The sequence below is a fragment of the Penicillium hispanicum genome (genome assembly GCF_028827665.1).
Source record: "Penicillium hispanicum strain IBT 35686 chromosome Unknown utg000001l_segment0_segment0, whole genome shotgun sequence".
NCBI classification, from domain to species: Eukaryota; Fungi; Ascomycota; class Eurotiomycetes; order Eurotiales; family Aspergillaceae; genus Penicillium; species Penicillium hispanicum.
In genome coordinates, this window is record NW_026623193.1 from 3174772 (window position 1) to 3202545 (window position 27774).

Genomic DNA, 27774 nt, shown 5'->3' on the forward strand with positions numbered 1-27774 from the left:
TATGAGTTGAATACAGCCCATGATCAACTCATCAGTGACCACAGCATTCACAACCACTTGCCCTTGACTCCATTCTGGCTCAAGAACAAGCCGTTAGTCTCGACATTCAGACGCTCAATCACCTGGAGGCTCTTTCTAACACTCTCCTCGGGCTGGATCTGCCCCTTGAGTTCAGGCTCAGCGGCCTGGAAATCCTTCAATATGCCCGCTTCCGCTTGGAGTACCTCCGAGGGTTTCTCTCCTGCGAGGATATCAGCGTCTTTTATTACCGCAGCAAGGCAGAAGGCTACTTACCACCCTCCCAGGTGTCAACCCATCCAGGGCTTAAAGCCAACACCTTGATGCCTCGAGGCGCAAGCTCTGCTGCGTACTTGGCGACTTGGACATTCATTCCACTCTTTGCGACAGAGTAGGCGACGCCATAGGAAATCCCAGTCGTGTGGATAAAATCCAAATCCGCCATGGCGCTGGAGATGTGCACAATCTTCTTCTGGGTGCCCTTCTCAATCAGGGGAAGGAAGGCGTTTGTCATCCAGAGACCGCCGTAGATAGCCGTACTCAGTGACGTGTCGAAAATGGCTCGAAGAGCTTGCGCATCAAAGGGAAGCTGGGTCGGGCTGGAGCCCATGGCGGCCATATCAACGGCGTTGGAGTTGTGGATAAGCACGTCTAGCTTGCCCCCTGTGACGGCGGCGGCGGCCGAGGCAGCCTCAAGAATGGACTTTGGGTCCGTCACGTCGCCTCTGATGATGTGCACGTTCGGGTGCTTTGTGGCGAGCTCTGATAAGTTGGGCAATTCGGGGTTTCGCACGATAGCCAGGACCGTGTTGGTCGAATCGGCAGCGAGTTGGCGCACAAACTCGAAGCCAATGCCCTTGGAGGCTCCGGTGATGGCGTATGAAGACATTGTGGACTTTGAATCAAGGTCAAGCAAAATGTATTCCAGTGATGAAAGGCTTGATCTCTTGATGCCATCGCGATTTCATCCTTATATATCCCAGGATATACATTCGGCCGATTACAAACCGTTCCGATCGGACGATCCGGTTCCCCCGGTCCACCCACTCAACGACCGGGTCTTCCACATCGACCGCTCCGTTTCCCTCCCGACTCCTTATGCGACATCATGAGCGCCACAGTATCTGCCGTCAAGAGGCGAGCATGTGTGGCGTGCACGGCTGCCAAGGCGAAATGCACACCACAGGCCGTCGACCTGTGTCAGCGCTGCGCTCGATTGGGCAAGCCATGCACATTCCTTGACCTTCCGCAGACGAAGCGGAAGCACAAGGCTGTGCCGAGGTAATTCTTTCCAATACACATAAGCAATTGGTACTCATCATGGGTGCAGCCGAGTGGAGGTACTAGAGAAGAAGGTCGACCGGCTGGTGTCGCAGCTGGATGCTTTGACTCGGCTGAACGGACAGACATCATCCGACACTTCCAATCCGCTCACCAACGACTTGAACTCAACTCATAGTCCCGAACTGGATTCGACGGACATTGGTGCGATGCTCAATGCTGCTCAGGATCCGTCCCACGGCCCCGATCCGCCGACCAGCTCTGTTCTAGAGGGCCAGCCGTCTATCGTAGACCGAGGGCTTTTGAGTGAAGCCGAGGCTGAACGCTTAGTTACGACCTTCCAACTTGACTTTGTGCCCAAGTTCCCTTTCGTCTTGATTGCACGCGGCGAGACAGCCGCTCGCCTGAAAGACCGAGAGCCCTTTCTCTTTTTGTGCGTCGTGGCCGCGACTATGGGCAGTGCGCATCCTCTGCGCAAAACCGTCACCGAGGAGATTATGAATCATGTTTCGTCGAGGATTGTGGCACGGTCTGAGAGAAATCTTGAACTGCTCCGTGGTCTGTTGGTTCATAGCGCATGGTACTCCTATCCTGCAGAGCGATATCACCCGCGACTTTTGCTGTTGATTCAGCTATGTGTTTCTACTTTGTATGATTTGGGACTGCACAGAAAGCCGAATCCAAACGCAGATGAGCAGCGGGCGCTGCTTGGCACGTACTGGCTGTCGGTTGGGTAAGGTTTTCTGCGCTGGTAGATGCGGCTTCGGCTGACTATATCTCAGTCTCTGGGGCACATCCGGCCGGCCGATGACCATGAAGCATGATGGCCGAACCGATGATTGCGTCCAGAGTATAGCATCTACCGAACATCTGTCGGATCGGTGGATTGCGCCATTTATCCACCTACAGTCTTTCTTGGCAACGATGGACGAAGTTTACGCTTCGATGCAAGCAAGCGGTGGAAGCGTGCTTGTTCAAGTTACGCGCGGCTCTCTGCAGCGGCAATTTGATAGCGTGAAGGCATATGTGGAAAAAGATCTCTCGAGTTGCCCTTCATCAACAGGTATGTCTTGGATCCAGAATGGTTGATGGATATTGACCGATCGTTGCAGAGAATACAATCCGTACGGAAATTAAATACATGGAAATGCGGCTCGAGGAATTATGTCTTCGGGAGGAACTGTGGATTGCAGAGCCTGCGAGCGCAGTCCGGACAACCATGCTGATGAGTATCATCCAGCGAGGCAAGGAGCTGATTCGCACGATCGGAAACCTCCCAGTGTCGGATATTGCCCAAATGACAATAACCACAAGTGCGTATATATGTACCGCAGTGGGCTACTTGCCCACGGCAGTATTGACCCTTCTTAATCTCATTACTGGCTCCACCGACTCTGCTTTAGAAGCCCAGATACAGGCCGTTGTTGATACAGCAGAGTATCCCAAACTTGTCACAGAACTTGCCAGTGCACTGGAGACGAAATTTGAGGGAATGTCTGCTGCAGACAAGGAGATGGACATTGTGGGGAGCCTTTGCACCAAAATGCGGCTGCTGGCACGTTGTTATCCATATCAAATCAGGGCAGTTGTTGGAAATGCCCCGATCCAAGACCCAAGGCAGGATACGTCCATGATGGCAGTTCCCACCAATGCGGTTGCCATGACACCCCAAGTCTGGCCGTCTGTCTTCGGCGACCTGGGCGATATGTTCCCAGTCGATGACATTCAGTGGGATTCTCTATTGAGCAATTTCACTGGTTTTAGTTAACATAGCTGACATGTGCTTTATGTGAATCATGTTACAAGACAGTCGATACGGTTACTGGTTTCATGCTAGATGAACCAGGTTTCCGGAAACACACTTGCCTAGTTCATATATGTGAGAATTATTCCATTGAATTGTTGGTCCACGTTTAAGGTACAAGCTTGGAAGACAACGGCCAGGTGCAATGGTGGAAGTACCTACCAGGTAGGTAACTATGGTCCCGAGGTCGATCGATCAAGTAATCAGGATCCCCCCAACGGGTCGAACGGATTTTCCGGAGTGGGACCGGATGGAACGGGTTGCCGGTTGAAAAAGGCGGGTGATTTCTAACCCTGTGGAGATTGATCACTACGTAAGTATTATAGTCTGATTAACTACTGCTTCCGAGGAGCTAGGGACCTATTGGTTAAACTACAGGCTTCGAAGGACGTATTTCGGTCTATACTTGAGTTATCCGCGCGGACGGGGGCGTCCGTATTGTCCCCTTTGGGATCAACGTAATCGACCTATATAGCCCAGGAGAACCCCACTTCCTAGAGGGAATCCGAGTTAACTAGCAATTCAGCTTGATTGCATCTTCGCCTCTACCATCTATATTATAGACCGCGACGTACGCCTGGACGGCTATTGTTATTGGTGCCTTCTACTTGTTCGATCAAGTTCTACATGTACTTGACCCAATGGTGACGTCGTCCAGTTGCAATCCGGAAGTTGACTGCATTTATAATCTAGTGGAGCTTTGACGTCGTGAAAGCGAAGTGAGATGGTACATCAGTCCACCATGCGCCAGTGACTCTTCCATAATTGTCGGTTGCACACGGCGTGAAATACTGTCTCGGCGACTTCACTTTCTCCGCTCTCCTCTCTGACCTCCCCGTCGTTCAGCTGCAACCATGACCCAACCCATCCACCCCGATATCGCGAACAAGCCCGCCCAGGGCATCTCCTACTTTACACCCGCGCAAGTTCCACCAGCGGGATCCGCAGCCGCTCCGCAGTCGGACGACACGCAGCCCCCGAAACTGTTCCAACCCTTCACCGTGCGGGGAGTGACCTTTCACAATCGCATCGGGGTAAGCTGGAGCTCTCCTATACCCAACCCCCTCCATCACCAGCAGTCTTCACTAATGAGAACCTTGCCAAACAGCTCTCCCCGCTCTGCCAGTACAGCGCCGACGATGGCCACATGACCGACTGGCATATGGCGCATCTGGGAGGCATTGCCCAGCGCGGACCGGGTTTCCTGATGGTGGAAGCGACGGCCGTCCAGCCAGAAGGTCGGATCACACCCCAAGACCATGGCCTATGGAAGGACTCGCAGATTGAGCCGCTGCGTCGCGTGGTGGAGTTTGTACACAGCCAGAATCAGATCATTGGCATCCAATTAGCACACGCGGGCCGGAAGGCGAGCACCGTGGCACCCTGGCTCAGCATGGCCGACCTAGCCACCGAGGCTGTCGGAGGCTGGCCGGACAACGTCAAGGGACCCAGCAACATCCCGTTCCACGACAAGTTCCCGACCCCGAAGGCGATGACAAAGGCCGAGATCGAGGAGTTCAAGCAGGCGTGGGTGGCGGCTCTCCATCGAGCGCTGAAGGCAGGGGTCGATTTTGTGGAGATCCACAATGCGCACGGTTACCTCCTGATGAGCTTCCTCTCGCCGGCGACCAACAAGCGCACGGATGAATACGGCGGCAGTTTCGAAAACCGCATCCGGTTGACCCGGGAAATCGCTAAGTTGACGCGCGAGACCGTCCCCAGGGACATGCCTGTGTTCCTGCGCGTTTCAGCCACCGACTGGCTGGAAGAGGCCATGCCCAACGAGCCTAGCTGGCGGGTGGAAGACACCGCGCGTCTGGCTCAGATCCTGGCCGAGACTGGAGACGTCGACGTGCTGGATGTCAGCAGCGGTGGGAACCACCGCGCACAGCACATCCACGCCAAGGCCGCCTTTCAGGCGCCCCTTGCCATTGAAGTGAAGAAGGCCGTTGGAGACAAGATGAAGGTGGGCACGGTCGGCATGGTCGACTCGGGCCATCTGGCCAACTGTCTCCTGGAGAACAACAACCTGGACTTTGTGCTCGTGGGCCGCGGGTTTCAGAAGAATCCCGGGTTGGTGTGGACGTGGGCGGAGGAATTGGACGTCGAGATCTCCATGGCCAACCAGATCCGCTGGGGCTTCTCTAGCCGCGGCGGCGGCGTCTACTTGAAGAAGCGACATGGGAAGATGTAGACGACTCCACGAAGGAGCTAGTGCTCCATCAGTACGCCAGGATCGACATGACATCCTACTTGCCTTTCCTAGAATGGTTCTTCAAGTCCGAGTGCTATCGATAGTACGACTAGTCGGTTAGTCTTGCATAAGCTAGATGAGCCCATGGATCTCACCCACATTGTCATCATCCCCCTGGCATCTGCGGTTGAATGGGTTATACGACGCAGCGAATGAGATGACACATTACGAATGCCGAACGCCAGCGGGTATCGGAGACGGAGTCGGGCGCGAGACCCGAATTATGTAGGAATATCCATGCATAAGTCGGCGAACGAGAGGACATTGTCATCCCGCGAATGAACAACTAATGCATTGGAGCCGTTCTCCAGGCAGCATGTAATCCGTCGTACTTTTAGCGTATCGCATCGCTTGCCACGAAAGTGCATGCAAGGCGCGACACTTCGATTGGCCCTTGAATCACCATGAAAGACCCGCAGTCCACTTTGTCTCGATCGAGTAGCCATTGCGAGACTCCCGGACCTCAGCAGATGTCCGATCCGGTATGACAGCCACCGACGATGATGATGGCGGGGATCTATTTAATTGCCAAAGCGCCTGCGGTGTCTCTGGCTTGCTTCCGGCTTTTCTTTCACTATCGCCGCCGCGATCTCACCGTATAGAATCACACTCTCGTTCTCCATACCACACGCGCCCGTTTGGGAGAGATTACCGTTGAATTCTAATATTTCCCGCTCGTCTCGGCGTCCAAGAACGAAGATTGTGTCTAGACCTATCTAGAGATCTTTTGCACTGCCAAGATTGTGTCAGAGATCCAGCTGGCCTGCCAACAATCCTTATCCAACATGGGGTTCGTCAGTGACAACTTCGGTCTACTCTATCTCGGAGCGGCGGCCGTGGTCTACTTCAAACCCGAATATACCATCTGCGACTCGAGGAGTCTGACCATCCTCCTCCTATTTACCACCCTCACGTTCGTCAAGATCGTCCACCGGATGATTCTCTACCCCCGATTCTTCACTCCAATCAAACATATCCAAACCCCACCCGTGCGCCTTGCCTGACCATCCTATCCATGAACCCAGCTAATGCCTTTTAGAATCGACACTGGTTGACAGGGAATGGGGATACGGTCTTCCATGAGACCCCCCATTCGCGGATGAAGGAGTGGATCAAGATCCTCCCCAACGAGGGTCTCATCCGTTTCTACATGACCGGCAATATGGAACAAGTCGTGATCACCAGCACCAGAGCCCTGGGCGAGTTCCTAGTGACTAAGAACTACGATTTTGTCAAGCCACGTACGATGCGACAGAACTTGAGCCGCATCCTTGGTGAAGGCGTGCTGCTGGCTGAAGGCGATGTACACAAGGTATGAGCCTGTTCCTCATCCGACCGATAGCCCGATTGAAACGCCGCTAACAAGGCCATGCATGCAGTTCCAACGCAAGAATCTGATGCCCGCGTTTGCATACCGACACATCAAAGATCTCTATCCGGTGTTCTGGAGCAAAGCGACCGAGATGACTCGATTGATCAAGGAGGATCTGAAAGCCCGCGAATCCACGGGGGACAATGTCATCCAAATCAGAAACTGGGTCAGTCGAGCCACGCTGGATATCATCGGCGTGGCCGGCATGGGCCAGGACTTTGACTCACTCCGCGACCCTGGTAACATCCTCAGCCAATCGTACAACCGGATCTTTGTGCCCCAAAGCAGCTTCGGCAGGTTCCTCTTCGTTATTGGGGTACTCTTGGGGAACATGCACATATTCCAGAAGTTCCCGACCCAGCATAACAAGATCATCGATGAGAATGTCAAAGTGATTCGTGATGCTGCGCGGCGAATGATCGCCGAGAAGAAGGAGAAGATGAAGGACTCTAGCGCCGAGACGGGCATTGATATCATCTCCGTCGCCATGCGCGACGGCATTTTCGACGAGGAGAACCTGGTCGACCAGTTAATGACCTTCCTGGGCGCAGGCCATGAAACCACCGCAACCGCCATGCAGTGGGCCATCTATGCCCTCAGCAAGAACCCCGACGTGCAGACCCGTCTGCGCGAGGAGATCCGCGCCAACCTCCCTCCCATCTCCCTCGACAACCCGGCGCCCATGTCGGCCGCCGCGATCGACAACCTCCCCTACCTGCACGCCGTCTGCAATGAGGTCCTCCGCTTCCACCCGTCCGTCCCCAACACCGTCCGGATCGCGGCCAAGGACACCACGCTGGTCGACAAGGCGATTCCCAAGGGCACGTTCTTCGTGATCGCGCCGGAACTTATCAACCACATGGAGGAGTACTGGGGACCGGACGCGGACAAGTTCAATCCCGATCGATTCATGGGGCAGGGCATGGCCAATACCGGTGGCGCGACCAGCAACTATGCGCTATTGACTTTCCTGCATGGCCCGCGAGGCTGTATTGGCCAAGGATTCGCCAAGTCGGAGCTAGCATGTTTGCTCGCTGCGACCGTGGGCAGCTTCGAGTTCGCATTGAGAGACCCCGATGCGGAATTGGAAATTCGGCGAGGTGCAACCGTCTCGCCGAAGGACGGTGTGATGGTTCATTTGACGCCACTGGAAGGGTGGTGAATGACTCGACATGATAAATGACTCTCACACCTGGAGTGATTTGGATCTATCTCATCTGTCTTGCTCTTGCAGCGCCGCGAAAAGGGCAGAGATGTATGTATGACCATATGTCCCCTGCGGTGGCGTACTGGATGATTTCTTGCTTGTATATACCCCTTGCTCTATCCACTTGCCTTTGACCTCTTCTCCAGTATGAGGATGTATATACTTATGATAGCCTGGAACAGCTCTTGAACGACGACAAAACCTGGCATGCTGCTCCGAATTCCGTCTGTCCTTTGCCGATCAACTCTATCTCTAGGGATTCGGGGAGGAATGCACGCCGATGTCCAACCGGATGCGGTTGAACTTTGAGACCCGGCTCGGCACCGGCGCAACAACCGCCCGATCGCCAGTGACGGCGACGTCTTGTTCTCTGAGATATATTTCTTTGGGGTTACTCGCACCAAGTAGGTCCCTAATCCAATTCCAATTCTGACCATATCGTCCGTGCACCATGCCTAATCTCAACTTCGATCCGCAAAAGGACATCCCCGATCTCACGGGCAAGACCATCTTCATCACGGGCGGTAAGCCTCGCTCTACACATCCCCGATCTACATGCATACTTCGTGACCAGTCGACTAATCACTGAATCCAGGAACCAACGGTATAGGCGCAGCAGCAGCAACCCACTTCGCCAACCACAATGCAGCACACATCTACATCAGCGGTCGCAACGCCAAGAGCGCAGAGAAAGTCATCGACGAAGTGCGCGCCAGCGGCTCCAAAACCACGGTCTCATTCGTCCAGTGCGACCTTGCCTCGCTCGCCTCCGTCAAGCGTGCAGCAGAGCAATTCGTCTCCCAAACGACCCAACTCGACATCCTGATATGCAACGCCGGCGTCATGGCGCTCCCGCCCGGCCTCACGGCTGACGGGTACGAAATCCAATTCGGCACAAACCACCTGGGCCACGCGCTGCTCATCAAGAAACTCCTCCCGCTCCTGGAGACTCGCGCCAATGGAGGCGACGACGCCCGCATCATCATCCTCACGTCGGACGGCGCCCGGCTCCATCCAAAGGGGGGCATCATCTTCGAAGATCTCAAGACCGTGCAGGACTTCTGCGTCGGAGGCCCGTGGCTGCGGTATGCGCAGAGTAAGCTCGCGAACCTCATGTACGCGCGTGAGCTGTCGCGTCGATACCCCGGCATCACTTCTGTGTCGGTTCATCCGGGCGTGGTGGCGACGAGTCTTGTCGGGAGCCTCGGCGTCATGGACAAGGCGATCGTGTATGGGGCGAATTTGGGGAACTTGCTGAAGCCTGAAGAGGGAGCTTATAATCAGGTTTGGGCGGCGACTACGACTCAGAAGCTTCAGAATGGGGCGTGGTATGAACCGGTGGGGAAACTCGCGGAGAGTAAGCTCGATAAGACATCGAAGGATAATGCATTGGCAGAACGACTGTGGGAATGGACGGAGGAGCATCTTGCTGCGTATTAGTGGGTAATAAGGCATACTCTCGGTTTTAATTGGCGTGGAAACCATGGAGGGAATAATATACTCGTTTCTGTATCAGCTACTAGCATTCCATTGCTCGACTTGATTAGATTCTTTTTGCCTCATAATATGAATCTAGCCTTCTTCTCTCTGCATCTGGGTAGTTTCCAGCTTTTGTTGTCTGAAAAGTCCATTCGATTGTCTATACTGCCCTAGAAAAACGTCTTTTGGTCTCATTGTAATCCCCTTTTTATCTTTTCTTTTATCTCCTGCATTGAATATTCGTTTCTCAATCGCTTTCTAGCTTTGTCCTTCCAGGCATCCCTTTGTCTACAAAATGCCTTTGACTAGTCTCTTTGTTGATCTATCAAATGTCGCGGTTTCATAGATATAAAGATCGAAATCGACCATCCCAAGTTTTCACCACGCCACATCCACTCACCAAGTTCCCTTGAGGAATTGAAAATCCAGCGAGAGCTCTAGTATTTTCTCCAAGGTTTTGTTAACTTACTTCCCCTGGTTTTTCGTCACTAATTCATCTTGAAATGTCTTCCAGATGTAGCTCCTCGGACAGTCCTCCAATCACCCCACCTGACTACCTTCAAGCGTACTTGGAGTATAACAGCTTGCAAACAGAAGGGGACAATTGTCAAAGATGGATTAGCGATCCTAGCATTCCGTGTCCCATTCCAAGCGCCACACTTCTTTTTGGCGCTCTCAGCTCCCCTGGCGGGTGGAGGACCCTGAACATGCGCGATGGTCCCCCGACCCAGGTCGCAAAAGACGTGGAGCCGCTAGGCTTCGCAATCGATGGTGGCGCATACCGCCAGATCTCAGTTTCCAAGGTTGCAATGGACATGGCGACAGATGCCGAACACTGTTTACATGTTGTTACCATCCATGCGGGTGAAGGCATCCTCACCATCGACGATATCGAGAGACAGCAGGGCTACAAGGATCCCCCATATACCTCCGAGATCATCAAAGCTCTTTATCAGAACAGCTTTAATGTTGACACCCTCAAGCATATCTACGTATGTGATATTGTCCATCGCCAGACAAAGGAGTTTGTTTCGCAGACTCTTTATTCTGCTATGAATGACTTATACTATCCACAGTGTTCCGAGGCGAGGGCCTGGGAGTACGGGACTCCCGAGTATCAGGCGCTTCTTGGGACGCGAATCGGTAAGGTCGTGGCTTATTTCGTCTTGGGCACATATTCCCGTGGAACTAGGCGCATTGGAAGTATTGTTACTTGGCACACTAGCTCTGATGCCAGGCATCTTCAGATGCGGTTTGATATTGAGAACCGAGGTATGATCTAATTTGGAATACTAATTTCTTGTCGGCTTTTGAATTCTTTTCCTGGGAGGTGCTCTGGATCTTCGTTATATAGTTTAATCTTATGCCAGTGAATTTACCCATTTCTAACATCCTTTAATGTCTTGTTTTCCTAGTATTACGCAGCCAGTCTCCCTCTTGGTAGACCGGTCGGAGCAGTGTTGATTATTACAGCTTCATTGCAGATCTAAAAGGCAAGCATGTCAGCAATTGTTGTCCCCTGAAAATGTTCCAATCGCGAGTTTTACATGAACTGCCGACTTTTTCGTCAATCAGGTTCAGCAATACGCCTGTTCTCGCAACTACATCCGGGAAGAGGCTTGTAGTAATGCCTTATCCGCTTGTTGATTTGTTCTCATTAATTTTCAAGTTTTCAAATTGAAACTTGTAAGGTTATTAAGTCATGATTTATGTCATCCATGTCAAGTCCTCAGGACAGTGTATCCCAGCAAACAACAGACCAAAATCAGAAAAAATAAATGAAAAACAGACCAACTCCTGCTAATCAGCAATCCATAATCCACCGGTCTTCCTTCTACCCGGTCGTTTCAATTTGAGAGCTCGCTCGCAAGCTGCCATCACACTTCTTCACACGGCGCAGCCTTTCTCAAGCCCGGCGTCCGAGCTACTTAATAGCGGCCCTGCATCTGCGCATCGGCTTGGGCATCTTTGTTGTTCCGGTAGTCACAGTACGCATTATAACCGAGCGCGACCAACATGTGGATGGGGCCTTTGCCGACCTTCATCTTCTTTCGGGGCTGCGGCCGCGAGCCCCCTTGCGGGTGTGGCTTGTATTCGTCTCCGAGCTGTTGTTCCACGTCACTTCCCAGCGGAGAATCCTGCCTGTCTTGCGGCTTAGGGTTTCTCAGCTCCTTGGGCAAGACGACCAGCATCATTCCAGTGGCGAGATAGACCAGCGTGATGAACATCTCCTCAAGCTCTCCGAGGAACAGCGCCAAGTACTCTGCGTCTGGGAGGGTAACGAGGGCACTGCCAGCGTCCCGGGGTCCGAAGCACTCAGCCAATGCATAGCCCAGTCGAATCCACAGCGCGGGCAATGCGATGCCGACCACGATGACCAACGGGCGGTCCCCTCGGTAGGTCTTGAGGTGGTTCTTCAACGCGACGAAGTAGAGGACGGTGATGGTCACCAGAATCACGGCGTAGATGATGATAGCCGCATGAAGCTCGGGGGACGAGAAGATCGAGTTGGATATGTTGGCTGCCACGATGACAAGAATAAGAGCCACCAAGTTCGGCAGCTGGATGAGCCGAAGGACATACTGCGAGTAAATCATAGCCCATGACGGAGACAGCACGGCATATAGTCTATTATTTACCTCTCGTTAGTGAGGTCCGGGGATAACAGCCTATCGATGAGGAATGCCTTACACTCTGGAGATGAGACCGAGGGTGGCCACGAGCAACGGGGCGAGACCAATTGCTTGACACACGTACGCAATGATTTCTGCAGTGCGATTGTCGGGGTCTGAGATGGTCGCGATCTGGCCGGCTGAGCCAATGATTCGGATGACGGAGAAGATGAGAATAGCCACCCATCCCGACGCTCTGTCGATGCCGTGTCGCCAACAGTTGTAAATGGCAAATGGGAGGGCGATGGCGTAGAAAATCAGCATGGCAATGGCCACGCCATCAGTGAATGTGATGTCACCCATCTTGGTCCGACTCGTACGAGAGAAGGAAGAATGATAAAGGGAGCAAGACCGAGAGAGCTTGAATGGGTGAGGAAGCTCGAACTCGCAGGGAAAATGGGACGTATTTAACACCTTTCTTATTACCTCGTCCAGCACGTCTCCAAGCACGTTTGAGTCTTATTTTTTTTTTCTTTGGCCCCGATCAACGTCCTTCGGTTTCTACGTATTCCCTCGCCCATTCGGGTAATTCCTTCGACGCTAAAGCGGTTCGGACCAACAGCCCTATGTCCTTGGCCCCGGTTCCCTACCGATAAGGTGGAGATCGTCGCGATCGTCGTTCCACCGTGGGCGATCTTGACGATGCTTGTCGTAGTTAATCCGCCATGCGGTGACCCGTCTATTTAAGCTAAGCACTTGATCAGGCTTGGCCCCCAACGGCTGCACACTTCAGCCACCATGACCAAAGTGGAAATCAAGATGCTAACAATGACACAATCGACGGCCTCGGGGGGCCAGAGGGGCGGCGGAGTTTAATGCGCGCTGTCGTGGATGCTTGAGATCGAAGATATAGTGAGTTTTGGTTAAGCCCGCGCATGCACCTGAAACATCCAGGATCAATTTTTTGAGTGGATCAATCATCCCCATGTATTGAACACGTCATGTCCAACAGCAAGCCACCGTCACTAAAAAGGCTTACTCAGTGGGCCTCTAGGATGCCCAAATGGACTTTGAGCGCCCTTATGAGAGTGGCGCAACTAAGGAAGGAAGCCCCGCCGAGCAGAGGATATCTAGCTAGATGTAGTAGCGGGGAGATGGAGACAGGCATGCAGCTGAGGATTTCAGCTTTAAAGTGACGTCCTATAGGCCTAAGAGTTCAGGCATGGTGTTTCCGGATATCTAGTATAGGTTTACGGTAGATAGACTCATACTCAGCTCACTCCTTTGTCCTGTCGTCTACTCTGTTGTTCCCTTCCATCATTTCTTTATCATGGATCAGCCGGTATCGAGACCGCTAGTACACTGTACATGCCAATTCCGAGTCCCGTTCTCTGTCTAGATCTGCCATCCTATCTCGATCAGGGTGCCTTGAGCTTTTTCCAGATAGGGTAAAGTGGCTTATGGAAGCAGTTGCGGCAAGGTTACCTTGCCCAGGTGGAAATTGAAAGATAGCCTCCTATAGCAGATATCGCGTGTCATATTCAGAGCGTCTATATCTCTATGGTGTGTTCCTTCTCAGGTGCTTCTTCTCCTCTCGAGGTCCATCATTATAACAGTGCGATATACCTGGAGTCACTCATGGATGTATCCCCCTAGTGTCTTTCCACTGATACGTGCCCTAAGTCTCCCTTTCACGAGACCGGAGTCGCTTTACGAGATCAAAGTGCCCACATGACGAAGGGTTCCCGTTAGATTGACTCCAAGCCTGTTGAACTAGACTGCACTGAAACCTTGCTTTTTGATGCAGTAGAGAGCAGAAGTGGTAAACCTAGAAGGCTGTCAGTAGCTACCACTTTCCCATCAATTGACGCAGTCCACGGGTGACCATACATTGTCATGCCGATCACCGGTCCCAGCCACAGCCCAGCCAATCCCCAATGCAGTAACAAGGCAGTAGCGAAAGAGGTTGGAATTGCAATCTGCACAAGATCAGTGAGAATTGGCCTGGATGAAACAGCCTGAATACTGGTGGTAGGTATGACGCACCGTATAGTGACAGATCAAGGATATTATACCTGCAGTGCGCTGCATCTTGAGACCTTTCATAACCCCATTAGAGCATTCGCCTAGAGAGTAGAGGATCTGCAATATGGCACAAACTGGGATTGTCTTGATCACGAGCTCTTGAACATCGTTTGACGTTGACAGCTGTCGTGAAATCCAACCCCGGGTGATCATGAGGGTTGCCATGTTGATTATTCCCAGAAACAGGGCTGCAGTGAAGGCCACTTGTATTTGTATCTTTGTCTCTCTGGGGCGCTTTTGGCCCATCAACGTTGCCACGCGCAGGGAGACAGAGTTCCCAAGGGAAAACGGAAGTTGAAGGGCCACTGCGACCGCCGCGTTGAGCACACTCTCCGCAGCAAGGCTGATATCGTTGATCTTTCCCGCCCAGAGTGTCAGTAGCTCGAAAGTTAGGAATTCCGCCAGCACGGTCACGGAGCCCGGAATGGCTAGACGCAACAAGGTGCGCCAGTGCGACCACTCAACGATGAACGATAGGCCGGGCCATAGTTGCCATCCAACGCCAAATACTGACGCAGAAACCAGGAGACCCGCTGCGAGCGTAGTATCGGAAATGGCTGCTGCGAGAGGCGCACCGATAAAGCCCCACTCGAGCTTGTACACGAATAGCCAATGCAGGGCGATGTTGATCGGCACGACGCAGATAAGGACGTACGTGGGTGCGTTGAAGATCCCCTGGGCGTTGACAAAGCGTTTTCCAGTCTCGAAAGCTGCATGTCCCGGGAGGCCGAGCAGGGTGACGCGCAAGTATCTCGAAGTCAATATAGCGATATTGGGAGAGACGAGCATCTGCAAGATCGCGTGGCTGTTCCACCAAGCCACTCCAACCACCGCAGTGACCATCAGAAGCAAAACCAGGGTCAGCTGCAGGTACAGGGCCGCCAGATCGGGACGTTTCGATCCATGTGCAAGCGGACACAGTGTATCCATGCCCGAGCAGAGACCTTGGTGCACTCCGTACGCGGTGATAGAGGTGATACTGGCACCAAGGCTGACAGCACCAAGCTCGTCGGTTCCCAGGCGCCCGACGAAGAACAGGCCAGTCAAAGGAAGGGAATACTGGAGGTATGACACCAGGACCAGCCATGTCGACGACTTGGCCAATGTGGTGATTTCTTCCCACACGGGCGAGGTGAATTCCTTGTCACCTTCGTCCAGGTCCGGTCGACCTATGAGGCTCGTAGTTTCGTGCGCCATGAGGGGAAATTGACCTGGAGGTGGTTCTAGTAGCCAGATCAAGCCCACCCATACGAGCCAGGTGTTTCTCTGTCGGCGGGTGTTCGGTATCTCTCCTGGAAATCATAGAAGGGAAGATGCACAGAATGAACGGATCCTGGATGGATGCCCAGGTCGGTCTGGAGTCCTGGACCTCAGACTTCCACAGCCCTGGAGGTGCTGAGGGGTTCTTAGTCATCGCATGGACTGTTGATGCAGCTAGCCTGGCTGGGTATCTGCTTGGGTCGATCGGTGCACGATGCCTCAATGGAAGTGGCACATCTCTCATATCACCCAGTTGAAACCACACAGGCATAGCAGGGCTGCAACCTTTGCAAGTTTGCCGGAGAGGTGGAAACATGATTGCCAGATGAGTCTGCGACTGGATCGATCGTGGAAACAATCCTGCAGATAATCAGCCGCCGCTGTGTCTGCGCTGATTGCAGCCGCGTCTGCCAAAGATACTCGAACATTTGCTGTGAACCACTTCTACGGCCAGGGCCCGTTGACAATGGGCCGTATGGATCCGATCGTCAGTCCTGGTACCGCATCGAGTCACGTACATGTTATCCAAGGCGGAAGCAACTTCAATCTAACCATGAGCGATGATTTTCTACTGGGCTCGAACTGCACATCCTCCCTGGTGGAGGCGGACAAGAGCAACTACTGGACTCCGGCCTTGTACTTTCAAGACACCAATGGAAGCTTCATCTCGGTTCCCATGTTTTACATGAACGTCTACTACTTGTACGCGGCTCTGAGCCCTCCTCCACGGAGAGAATCGTCCGCTGATCGCAACCCAGCTTCGAGCCCACTAACGACGAGATCAAGGCCTTTCCTGTCGGCCTCCGTATGCTCAGTGGGAATATGAGTCTGCGCACGCCACCACCGGGCGGCGCTGCCAACGTCCTGGACACCAACGAAGGCACCATTCAACCCGTTCAGTGGACTTGTCCACGCACCTCCTACACCCCTCCCTCGTACCCGACAGATTCGGACGGACTGCACGGCGTTGGCATTCAAAACCCAACTAACGCCGGTGCCGGTGCTGGTTTCCCGGACATGAATTGTGATCGCGACGCGTCTCCTCTGCGGGCAGACATTCACTTCCCATCGTGCTACAACCCAGCGGCTGGGCTGGACGACTTCAAGACCAACACGGTGTTTCCGAGCAGCAATGGAACCACGGGGGGCAAAGCAAATTGTCCAGAAGGGTGGATTCACACGCCGCATATCTTCTATGAGGTATACTGGAACACTCCTCTATTTGTCGACCTGTGGGAGCAAGGCAATGGAACGCAGCCATTCCTCTTGGCCAACGGTGACCGCACCGGATACTCGCTTCATGGCGATTTCGTAAGCTCTCTCTTCTCGGATGCCTTCGGGGCCTTCACTGATCCAAGATTCAGATTGCCGGCTGGGACGTGGACGTCTTGCAACACATTATCGACACTTGTGATGCCGGAGACTCGGGCATGGATAAATGCCCCGGTGTTGGCCCGATCAATGACGCCGCAGACAGCTGCAACATCCCGAACTTGGTTCCCGAGAAGATCTCCGGTGTGCTCGAGAAGCTACCAGGAAACAACCCGCCAACTGGATGGGGCCAAGGTGATACCTCTTTTGCCTCGTCCATAGTTATGACCGAAGTCACTTCGACCAGTAGCAGCGTCTCGTCGGCGTCTACAACTACTGTGGCTACGGCTGCGGTTACAAGCCTGACTGAGGATAGCTCTACGGGCAGCACTAGCTCTGGCTTGTCGTATCTCGGCTGTTACTCCGACAATCTAGCCTCTCGTGCGCTGACTGGCATTCAATTTGCGGACCTGGGTATTGGGCAGGTGACTTCAACTAAGTGTATGGAATACTGCGGACACGCAGGGTTTAGTATGGCAGGCACTGAGTACGGCGGGCAATGCTTCTGTGGCGACACACTGGAAGGCAGCACCAAGCTCGCCGCTGATCAATGCGACATGAAGTGTGACGGTGATAGCTCCCAGGTATGTGGGGGCAGCCTGGCATTGAGTGTGTATGAGAGGCCCACGACTGCATCGAACCGATCCAGCGCGCACTTCCACCAACATGTACGTGGAGAGCATGCTTGAAAGCAGGGGTGCATCGGCGGGGCCTCTGTTATCTCAGTACTGTAATATTTTTGAGATGCTTAGAGAGGATTCTCTCCAGTCAGTTCGTTCTCTACAGAGGGACCACTTTTTTATAGTGAAAGATCATCGTTCAAACTTCACTGGCAACGTGTTTTGGCTGATGATGTCAAAATTTCGAATTTGGCCTTAAGAATGGCCCTGTAGTTCAATGGTAGAATACCAGATTCCAGATCAGGGAACTCCTGGGGGTTGAGCGTTCGATTCGCTTCGGGGTCATTTTTTTGAATACTGAATAAACAACGGTTCCACTTACACATGGATTTGGAGGCGAATTTTACTTCAGGCCCTGTAAATGGTAGAGAGAGTCCTGTTCAGGCCTGGGCGTTGATTCCATTCGCTTCAGGCATGTCTTTGAACACAGGAACTAGAATACCTGTTGGCATTGTGTTATATTGATATAGTGTTGCAGTTTACTTGGGGAGCCATCAAATGAAAATTCCCATTGGGTCTGTGTATGGAGCAGAGAATGGATGCAGTCTTACGCAGACTTTGTCTTGAGGAGGTGCATAGGTTACAGAAATATACGAATTGGCTGAGATCTAGTTTGGTAGAATGGCAAATATTTTGCCTGGTGTTTACACCTTGCCAGCAATCTGCTCCAAGATTGTGTCAACTGAGAGGTCTTCTTGATAGTTTGGTGGAGGTTCAGCATCTGCTCAGCTAACCAGCAGATATATATCAGACCGCTGGCCGATCTCGGGAACAGACAAGGCCATTATTAAAGTCCTAGGAAGACTCCTAGACAGAACAGGCCTCCATAATTGGACGCTCGAGGAACCAGGCTGTAAAGTGCAGGAATTGACATAGAAAACACTCCTATATGAATAATATGCAGCATATGGTCGTGATATACATAAACACACTAGTTTTCAGTCTACTGCAGTAACCTATATCAGTCGACACGAAAACTCAGAGCTAATCAGATGCCTAAAAACTACATTCTTGATCTACATCTTTCGTTATAGAGGGTTACCAAGCACTCATACATGGACTGAGAGTAGGGAAATCACTCAGTTTCACCCACTTTCACTCAGAATTCCCTACCCTGACCATGAAGTCAAATCTGAGCCCGCAACAGACGTGCACACAACATGGTGCAGCAGAATGCGGACATACCTCAGTTGGGAGAGGGCTAGACTGAAGATCTAGAGGTCGTGTGTTCGATCCACACTGTCCGCATAGGTTTCTCCTTTTTGGCTTGAATATCTATATTTTTTTGCCGAGATACTTGCTAAAACAAAAGTAATGTCAGGGGAAGGAAAAAGAGAATTGCGGACAGTGTGGATCGAACACACGACCTCTAGATCTTCAGTCTAGCCCTCTCCCAACTGAGGTATGTCCGCATGCCACTCGGCTACCACGTGGTGATTATATAATAATTGTGCGTATTTAGCAGTAACATAATTAGCCAGAATAGCCCTTTGTGGGAGCTGCGATATGTAAGGGGAGAGCATGCATGTCTGCTATTCAATGGCGTGGCTGGAGGGAAGAATAATTTATATCAATTTACCCAAAACATAGCATATGACTAAAATGGGACAAAACAATGTTGTGGAGGATGATGCGACGGACTGGTGATTAAAACCTATTGATGGCCATATGATGAACAGAGCAACATATCCAAGCCACAGTACGAGTATCTGTCACAGCCAAAGCACAATGGCTTATCAGCCTAAGTTATCGTCGGGCAATGTTGAATACAGAATTGAAGGGGTTTATCTTGGTCAAATCCTACAGCATTGTATGCAAGATTCGGCGCCGATGAGTGCTACGCAAAATCGTACAGGATGTTCTCACAGTCAAGAAGCTAAGTAATATTTTTAGTAGAATATTTAGCGGTGTTCCAGGAATCAGCTAGTTGGGCCTTGTAGTTTGAGTCAATGCGTGATCTTATGTCAAATCTGGAGCCTCCAATGGCGTGCCTTGGAAGGTAGTACGGACATATTTCCGGTAGAGGCGGCTTCAATATCAATTCCGCAATCATTTTCCCCATCAAATGGGGTGATAACTCAGTTGGGAGAGTGTACGACTGAAGTGAACTCCAGTCGGACCATATGGTCTATCGTAAAGTCGCCGGTTCAATCCCGGCTCACCCCATTTCTTTTTTTTTTTTTTTTTTTTTTCGTCGGGTGGTTATTTTTAGGGAACGACGTAACGGTCGCAATGTATTTGTGGTAATCCTAGTCCTGGAATGTTGCGATGGCGTGCGGTCTGGCATTATTGAAGTCAGGCCAGCTCGACAAAAACTTGGGGTGGCCAACAGTGGGATATATGTATGTATATATTGTAGCCGAAGGCTGAGTAGATATTTTACGTCATGACTCCTAGACTTTTGGTGTGACGACTGTCAGTAGATAAATCTCTTAAAATAAACTAGTTAGTCCTTGAAGAAGAACAGGCTAGAAACATAGAGTTCTGTTTCCATCCGATTGATCATATGGCGCTCTTCCATGTAAGTTCTCGTTCGCTGTCCGAGTGTTTTCATACCCTCAGTACGATTTTCTGAATAGTTTCGCGTAGTACGGAGGCTGTAGTATGAGATTGGAAGCAATAGGGCTTGCGCGTTACGTAGCTTTTATACATCTTCAAAAGAACTATGGAACATCTACGTCACGACAGACACCTCTCCATCCTCACCAATCAGCAATGCCCCTTCAAATTTCTGCCTCCGCCAAAAGTTTGTCGCTCTCAATAACTCTTCATCAATCAGGAACCACCACCTTCTCGCAAAAGCTTCGGAGACCTCCCATCCGGACCCGTCCCACGTTACGCGACCCCAGACTTGGAACGCGTCCTGAACCAGATCTTGCGACAATACAGCCAGGTCTATGGCATGTAACGAGCGTAAAAGACGATTTCTGAGTCCGGGAAATGGTAGGATGTCGATGAAAGACGGATGAGGAATTGATTTCTGTAACGCTGTAGGGGCGAGCGGAGGCGGTACGGAGAGATGGCGAGGATGAAAAATACGCCGATCAGATGGGGATGAGCACGAGAGTTGAAGGAGCGAAGCGTTGGATATATATGCAGTGACTGTCGCAGTCGGGGTCAGAATGATAAAATTGGGGTCGATGTTGGAAAGCGTGAAATCAAGTGGCGCTTCTTCAGCGAGTCGTGTTGGCGTCGCATCATCCCTCTGGCCAGACCCGCTGAATGACCATCCATCGGCATCCAGTATCATGGATGCCCGCTGGGAGGTAGAGCCCACATCCACTTGAACTGGCGCAGACTCATGAGAATCCCCGGCGTCTGAATGCGCAGAATCGGTACCTCGGCTTGGAACGGGATCTTTACTAGTCGCAGCTCGTCGGCTCTTAAGATTTGCTCCTTTAGAAAAAGAGTCCATCAGTCCTTGCCACACACACAATGATGGCCCTTTCGTTCTATCTACTCACTGCGAGCTCTTTGGGCAAGTCTATTTTGAATCTTCTTGCGGTCGTTCACGTCTGTCACGGCGGTCCAGTCATCTTCATCTCGAAAGACATAAGGCGTCCACCTATCACGCATCAGGTGTTGATCGCATAGAAGGATGGCTAGGCAAGTTTCACGAAGCTGATACAACAAGAAATTGTGACAGTGGCGGGCTTCTTGGGACAGCGCATGCCGGAGGGCTTTGGGGTCGCATTAATAAGCCACTATCGGCAACCCTGCCAAGGATTACGAATGCATATCTAGCTTCCAAGGTTGTCTATCGGTACGAGATGGTGGCCAATCATAGATCAAAACGACTCCGTCTCTGTGCTTAAGTCTGACAATATATAAATTTGTAACGAGCAGCCATATTATTCCGGGTGTTGATCCGCCAACGCCCAACATAACAGACATCGCATCTGGACGAAGACAGTATCATAAAGCATTCCGCGATGATCAAAATCGGCAGAGCAGTTGCGTTCGCAAAGTCGGGTCGGTTGACCTTGGAAGGGTGAGTAGTAACAGGTCTGCTTCACGCCTTCAGCTTCCCATCCTCCACAATGACCAGTTCATCCCCCAGAGAAATATTGATCGCCGCAACATCGGCAAAATCTGCCACATCCGCGTTGAGAGTTTTCTCGTGGGCAGGATCGCGGAAGAAATCGGCCAAGTCTCCAGCGGTGGGGAAAATCAAGGTGATCATTCCGTCTATATCGGCGAAAACGAAGGACTGTGCAATCTCGGGGCCAAGCTTTTCCTTGAGCTCCACAGTATGGGATTCAGGATGATGATGCTACATTATTTCTTGGATTAGTGACGTTCAACGCGGAGTCACGGGCTGTGTTGGATAATCATGCCTGGATATAAGATAGTCCGTTGTGCTTCACGACCACTGGTCCAGCCATTTTTCCGTGTTCGGCAAATCGACGAGAAAATTCATCCTTCGTTACACCATCTTTTCTCTTCGCAGAAACGGTGGCTCGAAATACTCCCCTAAAGGATGGCTTGTCGTTGCCGCTTGCAAGGCTCATAGTCGTAGGGAATAAGAAAAGCGGTCGCAGGTGAAGAGCGGTAGTTGGCAGATAATCAAAAGAGTATTGACTCCAAGCACCGAGTCGGTACCTTTATATATTCCATTCACCAAGCCTTGTCACTAAAGTCATTGGAAACAAGGTGGTGTCAGAAATGGACCATGTCAGAAGTGGACCGTGTCAGAAATGGACCCGGTCAGAAATCGTGCTTGCTGTACGCTGTACTTGGTGACCGAGGCGACACTCATTCTTTCTCGATGACTCGGAAGAATGGCCAAGCTGATCAGGGTAGATTCTTCATTTCTTTGAACCGAAAATTCGGAAACCCTACGGCGCCTCGAGCGGTCCAACGTAGCCGATCAGGGGCACAATTCTTGGGTTGGACGAGTATCGTCTGGCACATGGTTGATACAGCCATTGGAGTCGTTATTCAAGTCCGGGAGTTCTGATCTGCACTGGGACTTTGAGTCTGGGAGCACAGCCCATAAGCATGCTGTTCATCGGGTCACTCTTGTATCCCGACTCTAATAAGGCCAGTAAGGTGATCGATTTGCGGCAGATGGAGAAGGAGTGCACGGAGTGGGGAGATGTCATCTTTCCAGGAGAGAGGAAGAGAGAGGAAGAGAGAAAGCTGTCTACATAGCTGGAGCGACTGTCTGCAACCTCAGGCAGCCGCCATCAGCGGCAAGGGTGGTGGGTTCAAACCTGTACATGTCCAACGGTCCATGCAACCTGACCTACAATAAAAGAGGGTTACATTCACTTTAGACGGCTTCAATATAAAGGTTCCATTGACAGCATGATGTCTGAGGATTTGGACAGCCCCCAGCGCTGTGTAGATAGCTCTCAGTTCAGAAGATCTGCCATCCTTTCTATCTATATTAAACTGCCAGAATCCTCTCTAGATCGATTACCTTAGGTCATTCAATCTCAATCAATACTATTTCCTCCTATCTTTCCCCTTCCAGAGTAGCGCCCGGTTGGTCAGAGGCATATCCAGTGGATATACCCTCAACTCCAACAGCTCCATATAGGTCGCGCACCCCACTTATCATCAAGGGCAGGGCACTTTTCAAGTCTATGGTTGTGAGTTCTTCTGTCATGGTCTGGCGGCAATTGAGTTTATACAATCTAAACATGAAGGTCTAGCCTTGGCGAATCGTTTTTGGCGAGGCGGCTTCTATTCTCGCCTCAGGCATAGATATTCTCTAGACAACGAAAGACAATTTTGATTGATATAACCAAAGATGGAAGGCTCCTTCAACAACGGTTCCATAACTCAGTTGGTTAGAGTGTGATGCTAATAACGTCAAAGTCGAGGGTTCGACCCCCTCTGGAACCATTCATTTTTTGTTTCAGTTTTCGTTTCCATCTTATATTCTTCTATCCTATTAGACATAGACCCTTCAACAAAGGTTCCATAACTCAGTTGGTTAGAGTGTGATGCTAATAACGTCAAAGTCGAGGGTTCGACCCCCTCTGGAACCATTATTTTTTTTTCCAGTTTTTGTTTCTGTCTTATTTTCTAATCCCCTAGTAGAGACCGGCTCCATCAACAACGGTTCCATAACTCAGTTGGTTAGAGTGTGATGCTAATAACGTCAAAGTCGAGGGTTCGACCCCCTCTGGAACCAGTTATTTTTCATTTTGCTTCTGCTTAATTCCTCTTGTAGTTTGTTATTCTTCATGATTTGGTAAAATTGGAAGATGTCTGACCGCCTCACAGCGGGTGGATTCTGCCGGCTTACCCCATCAATAATTGGCCTTCCTTACCGCCCTACTTATATCTAGTTATAGCTTTAGCAGCACCAGCGGAGAGAGCTATATTAGACTATAGAAGGGCAGTAGTCACTCTTGAATGTATAGTAACTTCTATCCTTGATTATAAGCTTACCTATTTTGTGTTACAAAGCCACACTTCTTGATTTTCCTAGGCCAGACACCGAGAATATTTTTCGCTTTTCTATTTCACGTGTACTTACTTGACTTGCTCTGGTATTGATTTTTGCAAGACACAATCCAACGGCGAGGCAACAAGAAAGTCTGATTGAGGGTGATACCCGCGAGCCTATCAACTAGTGTGTTCATCCGCATTGGAAGCTTCTCTCCTTTAGCGCTTTGAAGCCATGTATCCACTTCTCTGCTAGAAGTATTGTGACCTTTGATCGATATTACCAGTCGACTGCACGGGTCGTGTGGCATTGCATCACTCGCATAGCGATGAGAAATCGCCGTTTCGTAGACATGAAATTGCACGAATACATTGCTTCTAGGTAGGCTGTTTAGTGAGATGTACGTACGAATCACGAATTTGCCGCACGTAATATAACCGCGGTCGCGGCCTGGTATCGTCTCGTCTTGGAATCTCTGCCAGGTAGGTGGTACAACATTAAGAAGACGACCAGCGGATGATCGGCCAAGGGACGGGGGAAGATATCGATCAATATCTTTAGCAGTAAGAGTTCGGAACAGGCAGGCCATCCACGTCTCCAGTAAGTTTAGCAGACATTGGCCAGATCGAGAGAAATTCTGTCCCTCATTATTGTCGTTGAAAATAGCAAGTATGACAAACCGAGAATACCGTTCTTCTTTTGCACCCCAAATATCGTAATGGAGACTAGGATGCCGTCTGCGATATAGCTTGTGATTGTGATCTGCTATCCTGTTTCGCCAGTTCGTTGCCTGGCCAACATACAACCAACAACATCGGGGATCGCTTGGGGCCCATAAAAGTGCAAGTAGACCCCAGTGGCAGTTGGTTGTCCGTCGTTCCGACCGTCTGTTTTGATCAGACTGCCAGCGCACATTTCCCTCTTCAATAGGCAGGTACCTAGTACAACCTTCGTAGGTAAATCCCCGGCTGAATAAGTTCCTAGTTTTCTATAATCCCTTCTATATTACTCCAGAAATACATATAGGTAGAAATTTCCAAGACACTGATATTGAATTCTATATCCAAAGCTCATTCTATAACCCCTGATATCTCAAACATCGACGGAATATGATCAGAAGTTGCTGTAGATAGGGAAGGCCATTGCTATCCTCTTGTCACATAAACGGCCACTTCATCCCCTAAAAAAAGAAAAGAGAAGAAATCTTTAAACCTATAGACCACATCTTACATGTGGAGGTAGTTCTTGCAGCGGTTAATGCCAAGCTGCTCAACCAAGAATTCGTTGACAAACTGGCACTTGGGATCCTGGCGCTGCTGAATGGACAAGAACTCGGGCAGCTTGGGGAACTTCTCCAGGGCGTAAGTAGCATTAGGAGGGCTCATCTTATTCCAGTGAGGGCGAGCGTTGTACTTTTCACCAAACTTGGGAAGGAATTCGTTGGCCAACTCCTGGTTCTGCCAAAGAGTGGTGAAGTTGTTGTAGGTTTGAAGCCAGTCAATCTCGATGATGGCGAACACACCACTGAGCTCGGGGCCAAGGTTGTAGGTGTTGACGGGGGACATGTAAGCGTCATCACCCTTGAGAGAACGGTGCTGAATGACCATCATATCGTTGTAGGGAGCCTGCATGCGGGGAGTCTGGGACTGCTGGTACTTGATGTAGTCGGCGACGGCCTCGGCGTAGTACTCGATGGGAAGGAAGTGCTCAATCTCAGCGTAGAAGCCTCGGCTGCAGACACCCTGGGGAGGGCAAGACGCGGCGTCGATGACCTCATCGTAGCAAACGTACTCCTTGTTGCAGTCACCGCAGCCATTGGCGCAGTAGTTCAGAGTGCAGTTGCGAACTCCGGTGTAGTTGGTGCGCTCCCAGTAAGAGTAGAAGTAAGTAGGCTCAATATCCCAGTTCTTGACGGTCTTGTTCCAGTCGTAGTGAGGACCCCAAACAGTCAGGCGGTCGTGCTCCTTATATAGCTGGGCAAGTTGCTTGCCCATTAGTGTGTAGTCGGTGGTGGCATTCACGACCTTGGTGGTCTTCTTCAGGAGCAAGGTAGGTTGGACCTTGATAGTCATCTCGGTGATAAGACCAAGGGCACCAAGACTGACACGGAAAGCCTTCAGTTCTTCCGCGTTGTTCTTCTTGGTGAGAACACGGAGGTTACCCTGGGCGTCCAGCACACGTAGTCCAATAATCTGGCTTGCGATGTTACTGATGACGGATCCAGAGCCGTGGGTACCGGTGGAAGCGGCACCCACGAAGTTCTGGACACGCTCAACACCGAGGTTCCCAAAAGACAAATCTTGAGCTTTGAGCTCTTCGGTAAGGTCGTAGACGTCCCATCCAGCACCGAAGGTGACGGTCATGTTCTTCTTGCTGATGTCAAGATGTTTCAGGTTGGTGAGGGAAACGATGTAGGAGGGCTTCTCGGTGAGAGAGTTGTCGACGCAGGTAGTGAGGTTACCAAATCCATGACCATTTCCAACAACTTTGATGTGGGAGCCCTTGGGGTACTGTTCCCGGAGGAACTTGGCAACGGCAGCCTCATCATCGGGGGCAGTGTAAGCGTCAGACTCGCAGTTGACTTCGAATTGCCAGTTAAACCAGCGGTAGGCGGAGCCAAAAGCTGCGTGTAGCAGCACCAGCAGGAGAGCAAGTTTTGGGCCAAGCATTTTGGAAACTGATATATGCAATGTCAGATCATTATTACCGGATGGAATAATTATCTGGGATTGCTTGGTGGAATTACCCTTGCCTCGGATAAAGCTTTCTGGTAGGAGTAATCCTTCTAACAGTAATGTGCTGAGGACTATGCTCGTAATGAAAAGAACGAGGTCGGAAGGGGAGTTTATATGTATTTAATTCGCTGCTCCCCAGATCTTCCAAGGAAATGACGCTAGGAAATGGATTCTACTTCCAAGAACACGCTTAGCCAGATATTGACATCCTCTTTCAGGGTCTACATAAACCTAACGATCCACCGTCCGGAGAAGCATGGTGAGGCAATTTGACAAAATCTGACTAAACCTTAAAACGTATTATTATCATTGCCATTCTCTCTCCAGTACGTTCAGCCGACGCACCTTGAGGGCGTCAGTTATATAAGGGAGCTGGGACTCAAGAATGCATACAAAGCAATAGCATGCTTCGCGGGTGCGAAGATACAAAATTGAGCTGTCCGCTTAGTGGCAAGATGAGGTTATGGTGGCATGGAGTGAGCCATGCCGAAGATGTAATTTCATCAGAACTTTGGTGTCGGACGGCGAAATTGTGCTCGTCTATGGTATGATTCGGCATGCCGAGCGTCCGGGACGGGTGGAGCTGATTGATAATTTGGACTCACCCAGCTGTCCACCGATCGGCTTACTGGGCTTAGCCATGGCAGTGTTGAGCCACTTGACGACCCGAAATTGCGCTCTACCGTCCCGTCCGTCGCGGGATTGAAGTTAAATTTCAAGCCAAGCAAGCCACATGTTTCGATTGACTGGAGTAGTAGAGGCCGGCCAATCATTTTCTTCAGCTTAAGCACTACCGGTCTTGACATCTCGTTTCCCGCGCCAGAATTAGTTAACCTTAAGCCACTTCGTCTCTCGTAATTAGCCAAGACCAAGGTGCCACTGAAGAAAACGGAAACTACCTAGTTAGGTTTACGTCGGGGCGATGTCTCTGCTTGGCCAAGCTCAATGTGATCATTGTGACAGTGTTGTCGAGCAAAGGGATATGATCGAAATCTATCGCCTCAATGAAAGCATGGAATACTGAGCGGTGTTGCAAATAGCCTATATTCATGATTGATCTCAATTGAGGCCAGTCCACCTCAACTTTAATTCCACCATAAAGAGCCATTGTTGCGAAAAATCAGGGTCTGTAACGGTTGCTCTCTATTCTAATCGTGGAATATTTTGAAATCGACTTAGTAAGATACGGGTATTCCTGCAGCTATTAGATTTG

At 50.9% G+C, this 27774-nt stretch overlaps 11 protein-coding genes across 11 annotated transcripts; 6 read left to right on the forward strand and 5 right to left on the reverse strand.

Annotated features, from left to right (window-relative positions):
- Positions 1–47: 47 nt before the first annotated feature.
- Positions 48–907, reverse strand: N7459_001227 (SDR family oxidoreductase; the record flags this gene model as incomplete). Its single annotated transcript, XM_056940412.1, has 2 exons — positions 48–238; positions 295–907. The coding sequence occupies 2 exons, from the start codon at positions 905–907 to the stop codon at positions 48–50; spliced, it is 804 nt and encodes a 267-aa protein (XP_056804692.1).
- Positions 908–1126: 219 nt separating this feature from the next.
- Positions 1127–3067, forward strand: N7459_001228 (uncharacterized protein; the record flags this gene model as incomplete). Its single annotated transcript, XM_056940413.1, has 4 exons — positions 1127–1299; positions 1349–2032; positions 2082–2362; positions 2412–3067. The coding sequence occupies 4 exons, from the start codon at positions 1127–1129 to the stop codon at positions 3065–3067; spliced, it is 1794 nt and encodes a 597-aa protein (XP_056804693.1).
- Positions 3068–3957: 890 nt separating this feature from the next.
- N7459_001229 (NADH:flavin oxidoreductase/NADH oxidase) lies at positions 3958–5297 on the forward strand (the record flags this gene model as incomplete). The annotated part of the gene is made up of 2 exons (XM_056940414.1): positions 3958–4137; positions 4212–5297. 2 exons carry the CDS (start codon positions 3958–3960, stop codon positions 5295–5297), a joined length of 1266 nt encoding a protein of 421 aa, XP_056804694.1.
- An 845-nt stretch (positions 5298–6142) lies between these two features.
- Positions 6143–7891, forward strand: N7459_001230 (cytochrome P450; the record flags this gene model as incomplete). The annotated part of the gene is made up of 3 exons (XM_056940415.1): positions 6143–6346; positions 6397–6669; positions 6737–7891. The coding sequence occupies 3 exons, from the start codon at positions 6143–6145 to the stop codon at positions 7889–7891; spliced, it is 1632 nt and encodes a 543-aa protein (XP_056804695.1).
- A 496-nt stretch (positions 7892–8387) lies between these two features.
- Positions 8388–9376, forward strand: N7459_001231 (oxidoreductase, short-chain dehydrogenase/reductase family; the record flags this gene model as incomplete). Its single annotated transcript, XM_056940416.1, has 2 exons — positions 8388–8460; positions 8532–9376. The coding sequence occupies 2 exons, from the start codon at positions 8388–8390 to the stop codon at positions 9374–9376; spliced, it is 918 nt and encodes a 305-aa protein (XP_056804696.1).
- Positions 9377–9918: 542 nt separating this feature from the next.
- N7459_001232 (uncharacterized protein) lies at positions 9919–10698 on the forward strand (the record flags this gene model as incomplete). Its single annotated transcript, XM_056940417.1, has 1 exon — positions 9919–10698. One exon carries the CDS (start codon positions 9919–9921, stop codon positions 10696–10698), a length of 780 nt encoding a protein of 259 aa, XP_056804697.1.
- Positions 10699–11343: 645 nt separating this feature from the next.
- On the reverse strand, positions 11344–12390 carry N7459_001233 (uncharacterized protein; the record flags this gene model as incomplete). Its single annotated transcript, XM_056940418.1, has 2 exons — positions 11344–12043; positions 12107–12390. The coding sequence occupies 2 exons, from the start codon at positions 12388–12390 to the stop codon at positions 11344–11346; spliced, it is 984 nt and encodes a 327-aa protein (XP_056804698.1).
- A 1410-nt stretch (positions 12391–13800) lies between these two features.
- N7459_001234 (MATE efflux family protein) lies at positions 13801–15309 on the reverse strand (the record flags this gene model as incomplete). The annotated part of the gene is made up of 3 exons (XM_056940419.1): positions 13801–13855; positions 13918–14006; positions 14074–15309. 3 exons carry the CDS (start codon positions 15307–15309, stop codon positions 13801–13803), a joined length of 1380 nt encoding a protein of 459 aa, XP_056804699.1.
- Positions 15310–15838: 529 nt separating this feature from the next.
- Positions 15839–17304, forward strand: N7459_001235 (DUF1996 domain-containing protein; the record flags this gene model as incomplete). The annotated part of the gene is made up of 4 exons (XM_056940420.1): positions 15839–16110; positions 16131–16683; positions 16737–17168; positions 17224–17304. The coding sequence occupies 4 exons, from the start codon at positions 15839–15841 to the stop codon at positions 17302–17304; spliced, it is 1338 nt and encodes a 445-aa protein (XP_056804700.1).
- A 2793-nt stretch (positions 17305–20097) lies between these two features.
- On the reverse strand, positions 20098–21606 carry N7459_001236 (uncharacterized protein; the record flags this gene model as incomplete). The annotated part of the gene is made up of 3 exons (XM_056940421.1): positions 20098–20819; positions 20888–20988; positions 21440–21606. The coding sequence occupies 3 exons, from the start codon at positions 21604–21606 to the stop codon at positions 20098–20100; spliced, it is 990 nt and encodes a 329-aa protein (XP_056804701.1).
- A 3446-nt stretch (positions 21607–25052) lies between these two features.
- On the reverse strand, positions 25053–26495 carry N7459_001237 (uncharacterized protein; the record flags this gene model as incomplete). Its single annotated transcript, XM_056940422.1, has 1 exon — positions 25053–26495. One exon carries the CDS (start codon positions 26493–26495, stop codon positions 25053–25055), a length of 1443 nt encoding a protein of 480 aa, XP_056804702.1.
- Positions 26496–27774: the final 1279 nt, after the last annotated feature.